The sequence below is a fragment of the Myotis lucifugus genome, unplaced genomic scaffold (assembly GCF_000147115.1).
Source record: "Myotis lucifugus unplaced genomic scaffold, Myoluc2.0 scaffold_54, whole genome shotgun sequence".
NCBI classification, from domain to species: Eukaryota; Metazoa; Chordata; class Mammalia; order Chiroptera; family Vespertilionidae; genus Myotis; species Myotis lucifugus.
Genome location: NW_005871102.1, coordinates 37126 through 57467, shown reverse-complemented (window position 1 = coordinate 57467; position 20342 = coordinate 37126). Strand labels below are relative to the sequence as shown.

At 48.2% G+C, this 20342-nt stretch overlaps 1 protein-coding gene across 2 annotated transcripts; it reads right to left on the bottom strand.

Annotated features, from left to right (window-relative positions):
- Positions 1-8529: 8529 nt before the first annotated feature.
- Positions 8530-20297, bottom strand: METTL13 (methyltransferase like 13). 2 transcript variants are annotated; one of them, XM_006088902.2, is made up of 8 exons: positions 20053-20297; positions 17710-18469; positions 16221-16420; positions 14537-14732; positions 13448-13615; positions 12025-12240; positions 10286-10417; positions 8530-9003 (listed from the first exon to the last, which is right to left on the bottom strand). In XM_006088902.2, exons 1-8 carry the CDS (start codon positions 20203-20205, stop codon positions 8729-8731), a joined length of 2100 nt encoding a protein of 699 aa, XP_006088964.1. In that variant the 5' UTR covers positions 20206-20297; the 3' UTR covers positions 8530-8728. The 2 variants fall into 2 exon arrangements, with proteins under 2 accessions (XP_006088964.1, XP_014311495.1); XM_014456009.1 differs by lacking the exon at positions 8530-9003 and adding an exon at positions 10025-10155.
- Positions 20298-20342: the final 45 nt, after the last annotated feature.

Genomic DNA, 20342 nt, shown 5'->3' with positions numbered 1-20342 from the left:
TCTACTGAGCCCCTGAAGGGAAGGATAGGAGACGCGTGTGTAGCATGTCATAAGCTCTTAATAAACTAAACATCTTCTAGAGAGCAGTCACTTACTGTCTGGAAATTTCTATAACTGTAGTCTATGCACACCCTAATCTTATGCAAATCACTTATCAAAAGCATATGCTGAGCTCGCTCACTGTGGCCCCTCTTTTGCATGCAGTAGTATCTCCAACACCCTTGGAAGAATTCTCATAGAGACCACTGCAGAAGGCAGGCAATGTTATCATGCGTGTTCTCTCACTTAAAAAGGTAGCATGGCCCTAACCGGTTTGGCTCAGTGGATAGAGCGACGGCCTGCGGACTGAAGGGTCCCAGGTTCGATTCCAGTCAAGGACATGTACCTTGGTTGCGGGCACATCCCCAGTAGCGGGTGTGCAGGAGGCAGCTGATCGATGTTTCTCTCTCATCGATGTTTCTAACTCTCTATTCCTCTCCCTTCCTCTCTGTAAAATATCAATAAAATATATTTTTAAAAAAATAAGGTAGCATGGATACCATTGCTTTTTTTTTTTTAATGATTCATTTAACAAACACTTCTTGAGGACCTTCAGAATATCATGCCTGGCATTGGAGATAAGAAGAAGAAACAAAGATATAAGCAGAAAGAACTCAAATATTTCAACCTCTTGTTGAAAAGGTGTATTTCTAAACTTGGAAGAATGGCAAAACCATCTCAATATGTCAGAAGACTGGCATCTCTAGAAGCAGTTTCCAACTCAAACGCTATTCTTCTGAACACCTATTTGATCATCTCTCATTCCAATTCTAATAATTCCCATCTGTATTGCTTCACTTTGCATATGTAACTGCATGATCCTGTGTGTATGTGTGTTCACACAGATATCCTCATATTTTTCTATACACTTTATACATAAATATAGGAACACACACACACACTTTCATATCCTTCTAACTATACTACCAGCCTTTGAAGGAGTAGTGGCTGCCTTGTGTCTGTCACCACCTTTTTCATAGCCCAGCCATCATTGGTCCCATTGATCCCATGCTCACCCCCAGCATCAGGTATGGACTCCATACATAGCAGGGTCTCCAGAAGGGCTGGTGATCCAACTGGGAAGTGAGGAATTTACCTTGGTCACTGTGACATTGTTGCTTCCTCATTCCTGGAAAGTTCAGCTTCATACTCAACATTCACAAAGCCCTCCAGAGCTTTTCAAAACCTTTTACCTACATCATCTCATTCCATTCTCACAACAAGGTAGGCAAAGTGATGTTCCCATTTTACTGATGAGCAAAACTGAGAACCAGAGAGGAAACTAACTTGTCTAACTAGCCGGTTGTGCTAGATGTTTTCTGTTCATCCCCAGATCCCTGGGCCTCCTTCTCCAGCCTGCCTTCTTCCCCAGGAGGTCAGCTTCAACAGCGCTCTTGCTCTCTGGCCTCCAGTTAGATTTGGCCAGTGGAAGCATCTAGGAAGGGAGGGCGGAAGGAGAGTGAGGTTTGAGTATTTACCCCTCAAGCTCCATTCTTCTTGGTTGGCTCTGAGTGGACTGTGACCCTTAAATGATGCCACAGGTCTTCTCTGGTGACCCTCTCCACCCTCTGCTGCCCCTTTGTTTCTCCAACCTCTTCATGGCTCCCCATTCTTGCTTTCCCAGGGGCCCTGAACCATCCCTTCTTGTTTCTCTGAACCCCACTCACATCTCGGTAAATAGTCTTTGTACTAAGCACACTTCAGTAGCCCAGTGTGAACGTACTATGGTACATTGCTGAGACCCTAAGTGATATTAGTGACATCAGTCCTGTTCACACCTTCTAACTCTTGCTCCATCCTTTGGGCTCCACCCTAAACTTTTTCTCACTGAGATACTAAGTCGGAGGAAAGAGCACCTTCATGTCACACTGGGCAGCCCCTACAGGCAGCCTCTCCCTGCAGCCTGGTGTATATCAGGACCTTCCTAGTCTGAGCACAGGAGCCCTACCTGCAGACGGCTGTAGCTTGCTCTCAGTAAACAAATGGGGCAACAGATGCTGGGATGTTACATGGAAGCAAGACAGTGACTCATCAGAGGAACTGCAGTCGCTTGACCCCTTGTGACTCAAGCATTTTGCTTTCAACAGGACACCGAGCTGAATAAAAGCTGAATAAACCAGTGCTCCGCCTCACCCAGGTTCCTGGCACTCAGTGAGTTAAAAAGCACTGGGAATACGTGTCTCTTTGGTCCTGTCCTCAAATAATCTCTCCTGTCAGCCTCCAATGTCCCTCTGTCATTCCTCCTCTCCCCACCCCACCCACCAAAAAAGTCTCCTGCTGAAAATGAATCAGATAGAGAGAGGCGCACAGGGCTACACTCTGAGATAACAAGCAGATGGCCACCAGCCAACACTGCACTTTGCTTTAATCACTTTGTGGTGCACGGTGTCCTCGACTCCAAAACCTCGTTTCTCAGCTTCCAATTTCAGCTTCAGCAAGGAACTCAATTTGAGAGGCAAGTACCCTCTGCTGACTGGCTTCTAATCCAGCCCCTCTTCCCAGTTCCTGCCTTGGCTGAGGCTCCTTCAGGTTTGGTAAGTTTAAGACCTGCACCATTGACTGGGCCTGGCAAAAATGTTGATATTTAACAGCTAGATAGCAGGCTGAGCTATAACATGTTCTACAGATGACACTGAGTAATGACTGGTGTCAGGCATTGTGCTAAGGTCTTTACTTTGGTTAAACCGCTCAATTGTCTTACTAACCATCTGAGACTGTGGGGGTGGGGGTGGGGGACCTAATGCTTGTGTCTTTATTTACGTATTATAAATAAAGACAGGCTCAGATAAGTGATTTAGCCAAGGTCCCACAGTTAGTGGCAAAAAAGGAATCTGAGCACCAATCTACCCATCCTTCAATTCCATATTCTATTTTTTGTTGTTGTTAATCCTCATCCAAGGGTATTTTCTCCATTGATTTTTTTAAAAGAGAGAGTGGAAGGGGTAGATGGAGGGAGGGAGGAAGAGAGAGAGGAGAGGGGGAGAGAAAGAAAGAGAGAAGGAAAGAGAGAGAAAGAAGGTGGAAGAGAAAGGAAGGAAGGAGGGAGAGAGAGTGAACCAGGGGTTTGGGGTGGGGAATGGAGCTGGAGTGGGGATCTGGAAGGGAACAGGTTAAGAGGAAAATTCCAGAAGAGGTGGTTTATGCAACGACAAGAAGTTAAAAAAAACCTCTGGACTTTTGATGGAACCTATTGGACATGTGTCTGAAATTCATACCATTAAAGTCACCCGGGACTTTATATTTTTTTAATTTATGATTTAAATAGGTAATACAGTCATGGTCAAAATAAAAAATAAAAGGGACCCATTTAAAAATCGTGTGCCCTTCCCCATCCTCCCTACCCACATCTCCATCCCCAGGTAACTGCTTCTAACAGGCTGTTGTCTGTCCTTCCTCTGCTTCCTCATGCAAGCACAAGCCAGCACCACTACACACACACACAGGATTCCAGACCTTCTGAAGATGCACGTAGTTTCACTATGCTAAAACACTGTATTTCTTGGGAGAAGTAAAACATACATTTTAACACCCAAAAGAATGATTTTCTTGGATTGTTATTATCGTTAGCCTTCAAGCATGGAGTGTCTTCGACATACCATTCCATCTAGTGGTCACAATTTCATTTTATAGATGAAGAGAAGTAACAAGACAAGTCACTTGTCAAGTTCAGGCGGCTAGTGAGTGGCAGAACCAGGGCATTGCCTCCATCTGCAGCATCCTGTTTTGGAGAAATGCCCTGCCGTTCACCTAACTACGTAAGCTAGAAATCCAAGTCTGCCTTGCTGCATTATATCCAGCACCTGCCTGAAACATCCAGGGACAGGAAAGCCCAGACTTTAATTTGTAATCTAGTCTAATTGAGGAAGGCTTTCATTGTTGGAACTTCAGGTCATAATCACAATGGATCACATGTAGATATTTACATCAGCTTCTTAGGATTAGGGGCTGTTTCTTCAATAGTTTCTGTACCTGGTATAGTTGACTGTCATAAAGAAGTGATGTGAGAAATAAATTGAGAAATTACCTTTTCATATTGAGATGAAATGATCCTTATAGCCACTAAAAATATACATATTGTCTCTTCCAGGTCCATACTATTCAACCATGCTGTCATGTTCAGTTAACAATCAGGATGTAGAGGGAAATATTGGGGCCCCCAAACAGAAAGCCAAAGACCACCTGTGAGAACTGGGCCCGGCATATGCTCCATAAACAGCAGCTAAATTTAACTGAATTCCCAAGGGCCCTGAAAATCCTCTAATATTAGCCATCCTGTGGAATCAGCGATGGATGGGGTGTCACCATGCCTGAAGGACACAGACACATGGTGGTGGGGTGGTATTCTGGCCCTTCTTTGTTCCACAGCTCACTGGGCAGCAAGAGGACCATAGGAGGAAAGTGCTCCGTCTCTGGTAATGGCTGAGCATGGTAATGGAAGGGGCCTTGAGTCATCACATTGTCAGATCAGCAGGAGCTATTGAAGCCGGGAGTATCTTGGGAAAAGTGTCCATTTGTGAATGTCATGGCTTTCTTCTTAACAGGTGACATTTATAGCCCCAAACCAGTACAATCAGAACTTCAGACTTCGGTTTCTGACTTGAGGGAACAAAAATTAGCACCTTCTATTTGTGTAGCCACCGTTAGTGCCTTTTTTCCAGTAGTTCCAAGTATTTGGTAGTTACTGCTTCATGAAATCGTAACAATTCAGAAATACTGTTACAGGGAGGGGAAAGGAGTTTCAAGAGATCTAAGGGTTCTAGTGAGCCAGGGGGGCCAGTTACTGGTTGCTGAGGTTCATGTGATTTCATGGGTGTCCATGAACTGTGGAGTCCTGGGAGCCTCCTGCTGTGAGGGTTGGAGACTGCGCCCTTCTCTTCAACCAACCATGCACGCACTCATTCATTCATTCATTCATTCAATAATCATGTACCAGGGGCCTTTTGAGGGCGTAGGGGAAGACGAGGGTCCTAATATAAGATGACAGGAGATTTGACTTCGGGTGGTGGGCACACGGTGCAATATACAGATCTTGTAACAGAAACCGATGCATGAAACCTATATGTTCATGTTGACCAATGTCACCCCAATCAATTTCATAAATTAAATTTTTAAAAGGGCCTTTTGTGTGCCAGGTACAATACGAAGCACTTGAGAAAGGGAAGTTTTAAAGGAAAATAAGTTAATAGGATAGAGTTATCACTTTAAAGGGAACAGGAAGCCAGGCTGAAGATATGTGCCCACAGGAAGAGAAGTCAGTCACAGCCTTTACAAAGAGTAGCAATGAAAGGTTCTCTGGAGTTCCCTGGCAGAGAACAATCACATGACTTAACTAAGCTCCCACGTCACTGAAGCCGCCTGTAACCTGGGCACCTTCCGACGCCCTGAGCCTAGCACAGTGAACTCAACAACTCAAGCTTGGGAAGGAAACACACCCGGAATTAAACCCTGGATTTACCTTTAATTAGCTTAGAACTAAACCCAAGTTTTCTCATGTGAACAAAAATAGGACTAAAAAATACTCATGGGAAAATGAGGTCATTAAGATTAGAATATGTGCCCTGGTTTCCATTTTCAACAAAATGGAGTAACAGGGACCAGATTTTCTCTTCTCACTTGGAATAACTGAAATCCAAGACAAAGCAGACGAAACTATGGTTTTCAAGACATTGGACGTCGGGCAATAAAGGACAAAGAGCCCTGAGAGAGGAGGCCGATGGGGAGAGCCTGTGACTGACCAGCTCGCTGCCCTAAGGGAGCTTCCTGGTCAACAATGAGCGGAAGACACGCAGGTAGGAGTCCAGACAGATCAAGTCACCTGGGTTTGCAGGCCGAGGTCCCCTCCCGTACTCAGGGGGGGGCTGTAAGGATTAGGGGAAGTTATCCCAAGGCCTCCCACAGTCAGGACAGTTCTTTCATCCTGAGAGGACAACCAGATGGTTCCTGGGGCACTGGGTGGAGCACTCAGAATTCTTCCTAGGCAGCGGGGCAAAATTAACCTTCCACTGAGCACGGCCCCGTGTTTCTGGCTGAACTAAAGGTATCTGGAGGGGGCATGTGGCCCAGAGGCCACCCCATCTCTGGTTCTGTGGACTGAGCAGCACCTTTAAGGCTGTGTGTGCATTTCCTGGAGCTACTGAAACAAATATTACTGTAAATAAGGTGGCTTATAGCAACAGAAATTGCTTCTCTCACAATGATAGAGGCCAGGAATCCTCAGTCAAGGTCCTATCTTTGGATTTAGGGCTGCTTTGATCCAGGATGATTTTATCTTGGGCTCCTTAACTTAATTACACCTGCAAAGATCCTTTTTTCCCCCCAAGTAAAGTCGCATTTACAGATTCCAGGGGTTAAGACGTAGATATTTCTTTGGGGTGGAGGTGCTACTTTTCAACCCAACTACTTGCATCACTAATATGTGTATGTGTATATGTATGTGTGTGTGTGTGTGTGTGTGTGTGTGTGTGTGTATCCATTATTTCAATCAAAAATCAGTTTTGCCAACCTTTCCTGTGATGACTGTTTACTACGATAGAAATGACTTAGATTTTTAAAGAAAGCTTGACCTGCCACCCCAGGCCCAGAGGCACATGTGTTATATTTTTATTTCTTATATGCTTCCTAGATTAAAGCTCCTTCAAATCCCATGAGCATGATCTCATTGCTTTATTTCCTGCCATTGTTTCTAAAATAAGGGACTTGGGGGAAAAGGGTCTGTGCCTCCACTCTGTGCTCCACCATCGGGGACCTCCTTCCCTAGAGAAAATCATTCTTCCCACACCCATGGGAAGGACCAAAGGGTGGTAGGGAATGAGAGGACTGGATAGAGTATTGAGTGAAGAGAGAGAAAAATAGGCAAAGAGAAAAAAGCAGGAAATACAGTTCAGGTGAAACAGCTTCTTGAAAGACCCTTTCCCAGCAGGAATTTTCCAGATGGACCAGAACTTAAACGTGGTTTCTAGTGCCCTCTACTGGGAAGCATGGGAACCAGCTCAGACCCGAGCTAGAAAAACAACCTGCGTCCAGGCCTTCAATCACTGTAAGGGGGCAGGTTTTACTGAGACTGGCCACCTTCCTGTCTGTTCTGAGGAGGAGCTGAGATGACTTAGCAAACGCCTGACCCCGCACCCGTTCCTCACACTCTCAGCACATGTGGTTCCGTAACTCATCCATGTGCTGCAATTCGCCTCCCAAGCTCGGCAGTAACATCAGGGGCCCTGGCCCTTTCCTCTTTCTATTCTCAGCATGGAGCATGGAGTCTGGCACAGAGCAGTCTCTCAAAAAAAAAAAAATCCTATTGAATATAAAAAAGAAAAACCCAACGTGAGAATTCTACTCCTTATCAGCAGTTACTGTTAGCAAATTTATAGAAACCAAATGGCAAGACAAGGCCCAGGACGGAAACTGGATGACCTAGGGTTTACTGGGCTACAGTCCTCAGAGGTATACCGAGGCCGTTACAGTGGGAGCGGGGCTGCGTGCTCCATAGAGGAAGTCACCAGTGCAGCTAGCTGACCCCTCACCTACCGTCCTCCACCCAGAGGGCAAGGAGCTGGGGTGCGTGTGAGTGGATAGGTGCGTGAATAAAATGTGCACGTTGGTCTCTGACCCCAGTTTCTGACCCAGAGCTCCTAAACTTCTCTGACTTCTTGGGTGAGAAGAGCATCCTTTGCTCTAATGAGGTCCTTGGTGGGGTCCCAGATGGGAGCGAGTAACCAGAAAGGCCAAGCCATGGTTACACGCTGGGAGCCTTCAGCCCCAGGCCCCACCCTCTGGGAAAGGGAAGGGCTGGAAATTTAGTTATTAATCCATCATGCCTACACTGTGCAGCCTGCATAAGAATTTTAAGAGTACGGGGTTCTGAGAGCTTTCGGGTGGGTGAACACAAGGTGCTGGGAGGGTGGCGTGCCCACAGAGGGCAGGAAGCTCCCAGCCCTTATGCACACCTAGCCCTGGGCATCTCTGTCATCTGGCTGTTCCTGAGTTGTGTCCTTTTATAATAAACTGGTGATGTGGGTAAACTGTTTTTTCTCTGAGTTCTGTGAGCTGCTCTAGCAAATTATCAAACCTGAGAAGGGTGCTTATGGGGAACCCACTCTGTTCACAGTGTGCTGGCACAGAGTTGAGATCATTCCTACCGAACCGACAGAAGGATGGAGCAAAGGCAAACCAGCAATCACAGCGGACTGACCACACTGTGCTCCATCATCGGGGACCTCCTTCCCTAGAGAAAATCGTTCTCTCCATACCCAAGGGAAGGACAAAGGATGGTAGGGAATGAGAGGACTGGATAGGGTATTGGGTGAAGAGAGAAAAAAAAATAGGCAAAGAGAAAAAAGCAGGAAATACAGTTCAGGTGTAACAGCTTCTTGAAAGAAGACCCTTTCCCTAAGGAGCTTGCTCACTCGTTAAGGCATCAGCGACTGGTGGGGTCTCCAACACTGAATTCTACCCAAGGGCACGGTATTGGAAGCAAAGGCAACCAACCAGTGGTACTGAAGAGGACAGCACAGGAAGAATGTTTTTATTTTCCCAGCTCTCCAGGCAACGTCACCAGGCTGAAGGTCCCATACAGCTGAGTAGGAAACCAAGAAAAATACGAGGCTTAAAAAGTACTGTGGGTTCTATTTCGTCGATCTCTGGCAGGCCAGGAGCCCAAGGTCAGGCAGGCAGGAGGCTGAGAGGCCAGCGATCACACAATCTTCACAGTCTTGAGCATATCGGACAGGACATACGTGCCATCCCAACCCCGCCCTGGCTTCCGCAGGGTCTGCTCCAAGGCCTGGGCCATGTCCAAGAGCTCTGGTGTGGCAAGTTTCCGCTCGGGGTGCAGCTGACAGAACAGAATCTCGTTCACTTCCCCCTCGATGCGCCGGACATACAGGAGGGGGAACACCGCCTTGAGCCCACCCAGCACTGAGTCCTTTAGCCCCAAGTCTCGGCACACAAGGTTGAGGATAAAGACACCTGTAGGGTGGGAAGGAAAGAGTCAGAATGACCGCACATCTGGTGACACGTGGAGACAAGGTACAGCTCTGAGGAAAATGCCAATTTCTGCCCCGGGGAGGCTGGGGGGGACTAAGACAGCACCAACAGCGACAGCCAGCTTGCAGAGAACATACGCACACAGAAGGCAGAATGAGGAAAGCATGGGAAATATGCAAACCAGAGGAAACGTCAGCCCAGTTTCTTGCTCTCCTACGCTGCTAAGCAATGGTTTCACCATTCTGCATGTCTCAGTTTCCCAAAGAATCACTTTGAGAAAGAAGTAACTAACACCCCCAAGAAAGAATGTACCAGCTCCGCAGGGATGTTATGTTCTTGACAAACACCATGCAGTACTAACCAGCCAGGGATGGCCAAGGTCACCTTACAACAGCCAAGGTTCTAAGTCAACTCTGTTCACCACAGCACCAGACACCACATCAAAACGTGGGGGCCGCAGACCATGACTCAGAGCCCCAGCTTTCGCCAGGACCTGGGCTGGGGTCCCAGCTGTTACCCTGGCCACCTTGGCAGGTCTCTTTACCTCGGTTTCCTCATCTGAAATGGGCTGCGACGAAGATGAGATAAGATACTGCCTGGTCTGGGGCACGTGGGAGGAATGTGACTGGGAGCTAGCGCTGCCGTGGTGGTGGGAGTGTGAATGACTACAACCACTTTGTAAAACCGGCAGCAGCATCTGCGAAAGCTGAGCATACGCTTCACCTACCATCCAGCGATTACAGCCCTCGTACTGGTACATGCCAACAGACCCGCCCACGTCTCACCAAAAGGCATCGTTCGAATGTTAACGGCAGCACTGCTTATAAAAGCACCCAACAGCAAAAGAGCCCAACTACCAAGAGCAGAGGGGGAGGCTGAGCGCTACAGCCACACAATGACGCTACACAGCAATGAAAGGAACAATGGAAACGCAATACTATGGGTGAATCTCACAAGCATCGCGTTGAGTGAAAGAAAACAGAAACTTAAAGACTACAATCTGTATGATTATTGCACTTATATAGAACAAAAATGGGGAAGACTAAGGCGTGCTGGTAAAAGTTGGGAGAGTGGTTATCCCAAAGAGGAGGTGAGAGGTGGACTTCTCAGGCGCGGGAAATGCTGTGTTCAGTGCTGGTAAGTGGTTGTTCAAAGGAAGGAAATCGATCAAGTTACACATTTATGATATGTGCATTTTTCATTATAAAAAATATATTTTTGAAGGACCCATCTATCCCCGCTTCCTGACCTTGCGTTCTCATACCTTCAGGAGTCAAGATGCTCTTGACCTTCTGCAGGAAGGGCTGGTCCACAAATGCTGGGGGTGGACAACTCATTCCCAGTGTTGGGTCCTTACTGTCCACATCAAACATGATCACGTCGTACTGAGGCCGTGCTGGGAAAGAGAAGCAAACTTTTTGTCTTTGTTGGGTAAAATAAGGCCATTTACATTCCTACACTGCATCTCTCCTGTGGCCTGTAGTGGGCGCAGGTGGCTGAGCCAGAAGGACAACAGGGAGGATGTGCCACTGACATCACCATCCAGAGGAATCGTCACCAAGGTTCTGCTGTGAGAACCCCACCTTAAAGACGGGGCCTGGTCTCATCTTCTGGAGCCCATTCTGCAGGGTACTTACTTGGTTAAGAGTCTATCTGTCCCAGTGGCTGTCAATCCTGACAGAACATTCGAGTCACCATGGGAAGCTTCTAAATACCTACAGAACCTGGGCTCCTTTCTTGACCAGCTGAGTTAAAAACCTCCCGGGAGGCCTGGCATTTCTCTTCAGCTCCCCAAGTAATTATCAGTGCAGTCAGAGCTGAGAATCATTGATCTGGACAAGCAGGGATCTAAGCCTTTAAGGGCTGACCTATAACATGCCTGGTACTGTTTTAAATGCTTCACATGTTATTAGCTATCTTGGGCCTGAGCCCCCAGAATGACTCTAGCCTCAGAGAGGGAACCTGTGAAACTCTTAATATGGTCAGTTTGCAGTTAAACTAAGGCAGCATCTGTCCATCTCAGCACCAAATATACTCATCCCAGCACCAAATGTCATTCTGGTTTGCCACACCCTTACTGGAAGAGATTCCGGTCCAATGAGAACCAGGCATCAGTTACGGAACGAGCAGACCAGGAAAGGTGGGCCTAGTCCCCCAGGTTCACTCAGGACTGAACCAACCTGACTTTTCCTCAAGGGACTCAGGCTCCGGAAAGCATGTCTTCAGGAGCCTATCTATGAACTTGCAGAAGGAACAAGGGACCTCCTGCAGAACATGAACAGAACCTTTGTCCTAAGTCTGGGATATGAAATATTAGAATAAACAGAACCTTAAATCCAGCAGCTGGAAGACTGTCAGGATCCCCACTGAGCAGCATCTGCCTCAGGGCTTTTCAGCCTCGGCACTACTGACATTAGGAGTCAGACAGTTCACTGTCATCGATGGCTGTGCTTTGCATCGTTGGAAGTTCAGCAGCATCCCTGGTCTCTCCCACCAGATGCCAGAAGCACCCCTACCCAATGGTTATGACAACCAACAACACGTGCAGACACTGCCAAACGTCCGAGATTTGGAACCAGTGGTTGGCATGAATGCTGTTTTGCTCTATTTCTGGCTTCACTTCCAGCTGATTTTAGAAAAAACACCTCCCAACACACCCCTCAACTGTTCTTCATCTTTCTTCACCCAGCTACATCCTGGAGGTTTCTTAAGGTGGTGAGGAGGTGTTAATGTTGCAGGGGCAAAAGAAAAGCCCACTGTCTGTTAGCGCCATCAGGTCAGGAAACAGTCCGTAGTACTTGCTAGACCCCAGCCCCTAGCACAGAGCTAAGCATATGGTTGGCACTCTGCAGTTACTGAAAAAAATGTCAACAAGCCAACAGGAAAAAGACTAGGATGGTGCTGACGCCACCCTCTCAGAGATGGAGTCTAGAGGCCCTCACAGGCCTGACAACCTTGGATCAATCTTCCCTTGACACCCCCCAAGTTCCCCGGTAGCAGTACCTTCTCTTCCCGCTAGACTGGTAATATAGTCCAGGCCATCTGCAATGTGGACCTTCATCCGGTCGCTCTGGGAGAAGCCAAACCACTGGGTGGCCACTTCCAACATGGACGGGTCGATCTCCACAGCCTCAATACGGGACTTTGGGAAATGATCGTGGACAAAGAGGGGGAGGCTGCCCCCGCCCAGGCCTACCACCAACAAAGCCAGCGGGGTCTCTGTAATACAGGAAGAAAGCATCATTTTACCATCGGCTCACTGGAAAGTTTGGTACCAGCCTCAGGACGGCAAAAGAGGGAGTGAAATTGTTGGCTCCGCCCAGGGGATACCAGATTTAGGGGCCTGGCCTCCCTGTCTCATCCCAAAATTTGGGAGTTAAGTTGACATCTGAAAACTCAATCCTGGCCTCACAATCCTTCCCTTTCCAGATCCAGAAGATGACCAGTGTGTTATTGTAGGCCCTTAAAAATCCCAAAGCACTTGTCACCAAGAGTCCCCACCATAAGCCTATTGGACCCCTCTACAAAATGGGGGGTCTACAACGGCCAACACCTGGTTCATGGTCACAAGGCAGTGGATTCCACATAGATCAACGCCACAATGGGCCAAAGGACAAACGCAGGGACTGTGAGCGAGGATGGCTCTAACGCAGACAGAAATATGACCGCTTTCACCACTGTGGTCAGATCCAAACCTGTCATTAGTGAGAAGGCTGACTGCACTGCCTGTAATATGGGTTTTTAAGTAGGAATTCAAGCTAGAATCATATAATGCATTACTGAAAAGCCAGAAATTCTCCTTAAGTGCAAAGGCATTTCTCTGAAGACATGGTTTTTATTTAATTTTTTAAATGTGTTTTTATTGAGGGGAGGGGGGAGAGAAACATCAATGTAAGACAGAAACATTGATCAGCTGCGCCCCTGCACACCTCCTACTGGGGATTGAGCCTGCAACCCAGGTATGTGCCCTGACCAACCAGGAATCGAACCAGTGCCCTTTCGGTGCACGGGACAATGCTCAACCAACGGAGCCATACCGGCCAGGGCCCAGAGACATGGTTTTTAGAGGCTCCATCTGGTTACGTGGGTATATACATATGTGAGAATTCATCAAGCTGAACAGCTGAAGATCTGTGTACTTTACCTATCTCCCTGGATGTACTTCACACCTTAATTTTTAAATAAATGAGTGGGGGGAAAAACTTCAGACTTCGACATGTATGGCCATTTCAACATGACAACTTCAGTGTGAGGAAAAAGTTATTTGGGTGTTCGTTAACTTAGAAGCAGGTTGGGAATGAGAAAGATATGAATGTTTATGCTTTTGCCGGTCTGTGATCACTGCTCTTATTCACAAGCAGCTCCTTTGATTAGCTCTGTCATCTCCCACGCTCCTCCCTGTGGGAAGCAGTGACAACCCCCTCACCTAGGAGCAGCTCGGGGTTTCTCAGCAAGGCCAGGCCGGCGATCATGGCTTTGTGGTGTTCACAGCACAGGTAGCTCTTATCGATGGACTGCCCCGGGGCTGCAGGGGGCTCCTCTGGAGTACCAGCCGGCCACTGCTTCTTCCTGTCCTTTTTCCGCTTCTTCTGGGCTAAATGAAGAGAGACAATGAAGTCCTATGCTTAGTCCACTAGTCCTCAGAGAGCAAAGCACCAGGGGCAGTGGGCTGCAGCTGACTTGATCTCACTCACAAACCCAAGCATTAAATGTGCAGGAATTTGAACGGTTACATGTCAGAGTCTGAAAAGGAAAGTGGTAAAGATATACCCCAAAGCCTGGGAAAACTCAACTTAGGAGTCCTGGTACCGCTCCTATGAGAAATATAAGGCCACTAACAGAATCTTCATAAATTCTTGTAGGGAAGGACTTACAATTACCTCCTCTATGCCAATTGCTATCCTAGGGTTTTTACTCTGTTAGCTCCTATAACAGCCCTTTAATTCCAATTACTGGCAGATGGAACACATGAGAATCTGAAGAGTTAATAATTAGGTCCAGAATCAGTAGGTAGTGCCGCCTGGATATGAACCTGGGACTGCCTGTCTCCAATGCCTATCATCTTTCTACTGTACCTGGATTTGAACCCGGGACTGTCTCCAATGCCTATCACCTTTCTACTGTACCACTCAGACAGCAGAAATGGCTCACCTCACAGAGCCCTGTTGAATTAGTACCCAGACGTATGTGGAACTTGTAAAGCAAGTGGCTTTTAAACTAAAGGCATTAATGTGATGATCATGTTTACTTGGTAATCCATTAGCCCTGCTCCTTATCATTTCACAGCCGGGCTTGGCTCAAGAACAGAACACAGACCTCTATTCCGCTTATGGCCACTCACACCCTATGAGCCCAAGTGGTCTAAGAGGACAACCCACTTGGCCATGTGCCTCCGGTCACAGGTACCCAGGTCTGTCCTACATCTCGGCCATGCTCCCAGGTCCTTCTGACCCCCAAAATCAAGAGTCCATGCCGTGTCCATGTGGGTCCCACCAACGTGCCGCTGACACCTCACCTTTGTGAGACACAGCCTTCAGCAATCTGGCTTCTGACTGCACCACGTTCCTGTTGCTGAGAAAGATGAGCCGCCGGAAGTAGCACTTGTCATCCCCCTGCACATCCTCGATGACGTAGTCGCCACTCAAGGGGCTGCGGTCTTGGTGCTGAATGGTCCGCACCCCGATGTCCCCACCCACGGACAGGAAAGGCACCTGAAGGTACAGCAAAGATGTGGTCAAACCACCAGCTCAGCTAAGAAACGTGAGAAAGTAGAACCCCTTCCCTGTGTCTATCTGAGGAATCCAGGCCTTGGTTCTGGGCAGTACAACTCCGCAGGTGTGCCTTTCTGTTCCAGTTCCTCTCTGGGGCCTTTGACTTGATCTCATTAAGGCTTAATTTACCTTTCTGAAAACTAACTGATTCCCCCAAAAACCATTATAAAATGCAGTTGGTTCTCCCCCAAGAAAAATAGGAGTTTCTCAAGAGTAATCCTCTAAAGCACTTTCAACGATCCAGGACAATCGAAGCCAGAGAGAACCCTTGGGAAGAGACTGTAATTATGAGAGAAAGAATATGAACGGGGATGAGATAACGAAATCCAGGGGAAAGCACCCACTCCACACGTGCAGAGACGTCTCCCTTCCCTTAGCCATTCTCATCCTTTTCTCCCATTATTCTAAACAGGAGAAAAAAATTAGGAGAAAAATACATTTCTCCCCTAAACTGTTCTCTTTCCTTTCCCAGTCTTTACATCTATTGCTTTTCAAAGACCTACATGAATATGTGATAATCACCAGGGATTCCTGACTTTGCAGAGACATGGGCACTGGTGAGAGAAGGTCACAAAGAACCTCCCCCAGGAGCTGGGTCTCTCTGATGGGCACCGACCAAGTCTACCAGGAAGACTCAATACATTCCTCCGTAAGCACAGGTCAGCCTCGTGGGCAGAACCCAGGCTGGGAATCGGGAGCCTACACTTTTTTTCAGATCTGTTACTACAGCACCCAGCCTCCAGGTACCTTGGCTTTCCCCTCTGTCAAGAAGGATAAAGTCACCTGCCCATTACCCTGCCTTGGGACCAGGATGGCATCAGACAGACCATGTCAACTGGTAATTCCATATCACCACTTTGGCAAAAAACCTCCAGTTTCCTTCCCAGTAAAACACCAGACCGGCAATGCTCATATCCTGAAAGTATCCATTTACCCTCCGATAATGATGGCTCTAAGAAGCAAAAGGGGCAGGGTGGGCTAGAAGGAGTCAATGGGGGAATAAAGGGAACATATTTAATACTTTCAACAATAAAGATTTTTTAAAAAAGCAGCAAAAGGGTCAAGAGAGTCTTGTGCACAAGTGAGGAAATAGACACACAGTCCAAGTCATTCACAGAAGGAAGAGCTGGAGCCTGCAAGAGCTGGAGCATCTCCTTCGTGCCATCTCTGTGGGTCCGAGGACCCCCCAACCCCAGACCCAGATGTGCCTGTGGGTCTCAATATTGGCAACCGCTGGCCTTCCTCACACTGCCTGGGGCAAAGGAATGTGACTGATGCCCACTCAGCTCTTAGCTGCTGACATGGCCTCCAGGAGCCGACTACGGTCACAGACCCTGCCCTAGCTTCTTTCAGGACACCCTCTGCCTTCCCGGCTGCTAGTGTGACTTCTCCAGAGACCTGTGAAAGCTGCTGCCCGAGCTTCCTTACCTGCTGCTGGGCGGGCATCCCGGCCGGGGCCAACTCCATGACTCTGGCCGATAGCTCGGCCTGGATGCTGTCCATGCCTTCGTACTGCTGACCTCGGTGCAGGGCCACTGTGATCAGCCTCCTGAAGCCAGCGCTGGCCGCCAGCTGCTTCCGGCCCTCCTCCATGCCAAAGAGCCACTCGGTCTCCCGACCCTGGGGGACTGGAAACAGGCGCCTGGTGACAGGGAGTCCCGGGAAGAGTGTGCAAGCCCACTACCGATATGACCACATGGCAGAGAGCCAGGCCCTGCCCAGGCCCAGAATCCCTTCCAACTGTGACCCACTGGGGGGCTATGAGTCCCTGGAGCACAAGGCCCAGAGCAAAGCTGCCATCGGACATGAGGCAGGACCAAGGGGGAATAAGAAGTGTGAGCACGCGTGCAAGGGAAAAATAGCAATACTACCAACACTTATTACATACCAGGCATTATTCCCAGCAGTTAACAAATAGAAATACATAGAATCTTCACAATAGCCCGGGATGCAGGTGGTATTATTAGTCCCATTGTATAAATGAGGAAACTGAGACAGACGTTTCATTATTTGCCCAAGGTCACAGAGCTAATAAATGGCAAAGCTGGAACTCAAACCCAGGCAGCCCAGCCCCAGACTCCATGCTCACATCCAGGGCACATGTTTGCTCCCACAGGTGCAGGTAGGATGATGGAATACTTGGAAAAATGGCGTAGTCATCTGGAAACAAGTGGCCAGCATGACCATATCGACACCTTGCATTTATCTAAAATATTCTATTTTTGAAAGCATTCTCTCATATTCTTTTTAATCATTATTAATGTACTAGTAAATCTGGTATCATTTACCCCTTTCAATAATAACACTAGTGTCCACAGAGCAGCTATCATGTGCCAGGCACCTTCCTAAGAGCTTTGACACTTCTCACAACTACACAAGGTAGTTATGATGTCACTTATGAATGAGGAAACTGAGTCTCAGAAAACAAATAACATGTCCAATGTCACATCACCAAGATGTGACTGGGACAGAATTGGAACCCAAATCACCTGGTTCCAGAGCTGACCTTTTTTAGCCACTGCTCTGTACTGTCTAATTCAGCAGAGAAACATGGCAATTTCCCCAGGTCCCACAGCTTAAAGGCTACAGACCTGAGACTGGACAGCTCCCACCACTCGACATTACAAAGTAACTACCATCTCTACAGTGTGTGACTTGCCTAGATGCATCTGTATTACTTCTCTCCTTCCTACCAACCCCATTCTCCCACTTCACCAAGGCTTTGCGATGGAAGATGAGAAGAAATAAGCTTCAAATCTAAGGTAGCTGGAGAGCTGCTATTGTTTCTTCCTCATGCCTTGGCTAGTCTAACCTCTGAAAGGACCATCCCTGCAAAATGAAACCAGCCAAGGCATACCCATCCACCAACGCCCCAGCCCAGCCCTTCCAGGGAAGAGAAGGACCAATCCCAACTCACTGATGAAAATGGCAAAATGATTGTCCCGCGATGGTTTCACAGCGGGGCTGTCCACCACGTGGAGGGTGTAGCGTGGCTCCCCCGTGTCCCCATTGCACAAGTCCAGGGACACACTCCCCAGCCCGGCCTTGCGGTACAGCTGGCTACACAGCCAGGCATACTGCTGACGCTCCCGCACCGCCTCGGCCAGCCGCTCGGCACTCTCCAGCCGCACAGGCTTGCCCTGCTCCTGAGCACACAGCTCGAGGATCTGAAGGGCAGAGCCAGGGATTGGCCTGAACTTGGTCATGATGAAGGCAAAGACAGGCAGGGGAAACCGAGGCTCTGCTTCCAACACCTGGTCCTGGCTGCTGGCCACCTGATGCACCCTGACCATCCACCCCTCCCTGGAGAAGTGACCCACTGCTTTCTTCAGGACGTGAGCCTGAGCCAGGGAGATGCAGAGGTAGCGACCGCCCACCTGCAGGACACGGCCAACCTCAGCCAGCATCCTGTCCACCTGTTGCAGGGTCTTCTCCTCCTCATCTGTCAGGACAGCATCCAGCGTGCCCTTGTCCAGCACCACCTGGAAAGAGGCATCAGGAAACTCCATCTGTGTCATGTCCATCTTCAAGAAGCTCATCTGGGGCCGTCGGTTGGCATTGCGTTCCTTCATTTGCTTGATGACAACCTCGCTGATGTCAATGTTCACAATATCCTGATAGCCCACATCGTACAGCTGCTCGCTGAGCTCTGAGTTACCACACCCGATCACCAGCACCTGGGGGGGAACCGAGAGGATGGAGGTGACTAAGGCAAAGGAATGAGCTTCGCATGTGTTGAGGAATCAAGTCTCACCTTGGCCGCTGCATGTTTTCAGAGGGGGAAGATGCTGTTGTCACAGAAGAGAGCACCGTTACAGAGCTGGTTCTAGGCTCCGTCTTAAAACACCTCTGGTTAGAGGACTCACTAGTGAAAATCACATTCAGTGACAGCCATGCAGGTTATGTGAAAATGGGCTTTCCGTATTACAGAAACAAGCTAATCATGGTTGTGCTTTTCTCTGAATCAGGCATTTTTTACTCAAGAACTGGTAGGAAGTCACAGAATCCAAATGCAGTACAGTGGGGCCTTGACTTACGAGTGTCCCGACTAACGAGTTTTTTGAGATACCAGCCGTCTCTCAGCCGATTTTTTGCATTGAGTTGATAGAGTAATTTGAGTTAACGAGCTTGGTCTCCGAACGAATTAAACTCGTAAGTCAAGTCCCCACTGTAATTAGTTACAATTGAAATCTCCTATCTGTTTTGCTGTTGAAAACCTCGTTCTGGCATCATCCTATTCCACTCATGCTTTTGGCTCCTCCTCATGATATCCTGGTATTTTCTGAAGCTGAACTTAAATACACAAGTTGTTGCTTCCTGCTCTGTGCAGCAACCTCCCATCAATCCTTCAAAATTCTGCCCTGATGTCACCATCTCTGGAAAAGCATGGAATACACAATGAGAAGTGCCTAAATTTTGGAGCTTGATGGGCCAGAGTTTAAATTTCCATGTGGCCACTTACTACATGTAAGATCTTAGGATTTCAGAGCCTCATTTATCTATCTGTATAATGTGTGTACACCACTCACCTCACAGAGTTTATTAGGAGAATTCAACTATCAAACACACACACACACACACACACACACACACACACACCACAAGGCTTGGTGCTTAAAACTTCCTTAAAGCTCTCTACCCTCCTCCCTTCCCTACCTCCAGTCAGTACAAGCCCGCCTCTGTCAAAACTCCTATTACTGTCCTTACCACTTTTCTTTTCGGGATTGTGCCCAGGGCATTCTATCTTAATGCTCTGGTAGCTTAAGGGCTGAGCACGCTGCCTGAAATTCAGTGGGCCCCGCTACAATTACTGGATAACAGATTTGTGTATCAGTGAAACAGGGCTAGTGCCTTCTCCACAAAGATGCTGTGACAGAAACGCACATTTATTCTCCAGGAGGCCACATCTGGGTTGAGTTACTAAAAGAAGTGACTCTTCCAGTGGGGTTATTCATCGAAAAATGAGCTGGGGCGGGAAGTCTTTTATCTCAAACCTTTAAAAGAATATTTTTAACTGCCTTTCAGCCAGAATGATGCATGAAATCCTGAAATTATGGGCCCAATTAGGGCCCCCGCGCCTGTCCCTGTTTACCGTGTGCAGGATAACCTGGAAGGCAGTTCCCACCTTCCCGAACGAACACACACGCACATACACATTCATTCTCATTCATATTCATTCTCCCTCTCTCTCTCTCTCTCTCTCTCTCTCTCTCTCTCTCTCTCTCTCTCCTCTCTCCCCCAGCTGCCAGGCGGCGCTTACCTTTTCCCGGGGCTTCATGTATTTGTGCAGCACCCCGCACAGTTCCAGGTAAGTTCCATACCACTCGAAAGCTTTCTTTCCGCGCTGCTGGAAGAACTTCTCCCAATAGTCAACGGAGCCAAACTCCTTGGAGCTCTTAGGTAAGAGGTTCATACTTCCACACCGCAGCTGCGTCTTCCAGACTGTCCCACTCGGTGTAAGGGAGGTACCGACGGAGGGGCTTTCCCCCACGCTGGCTCCGCTCCGGGACAGACAAGCAGCCACGTTGATTTCTTCCCCATTCAAAACCC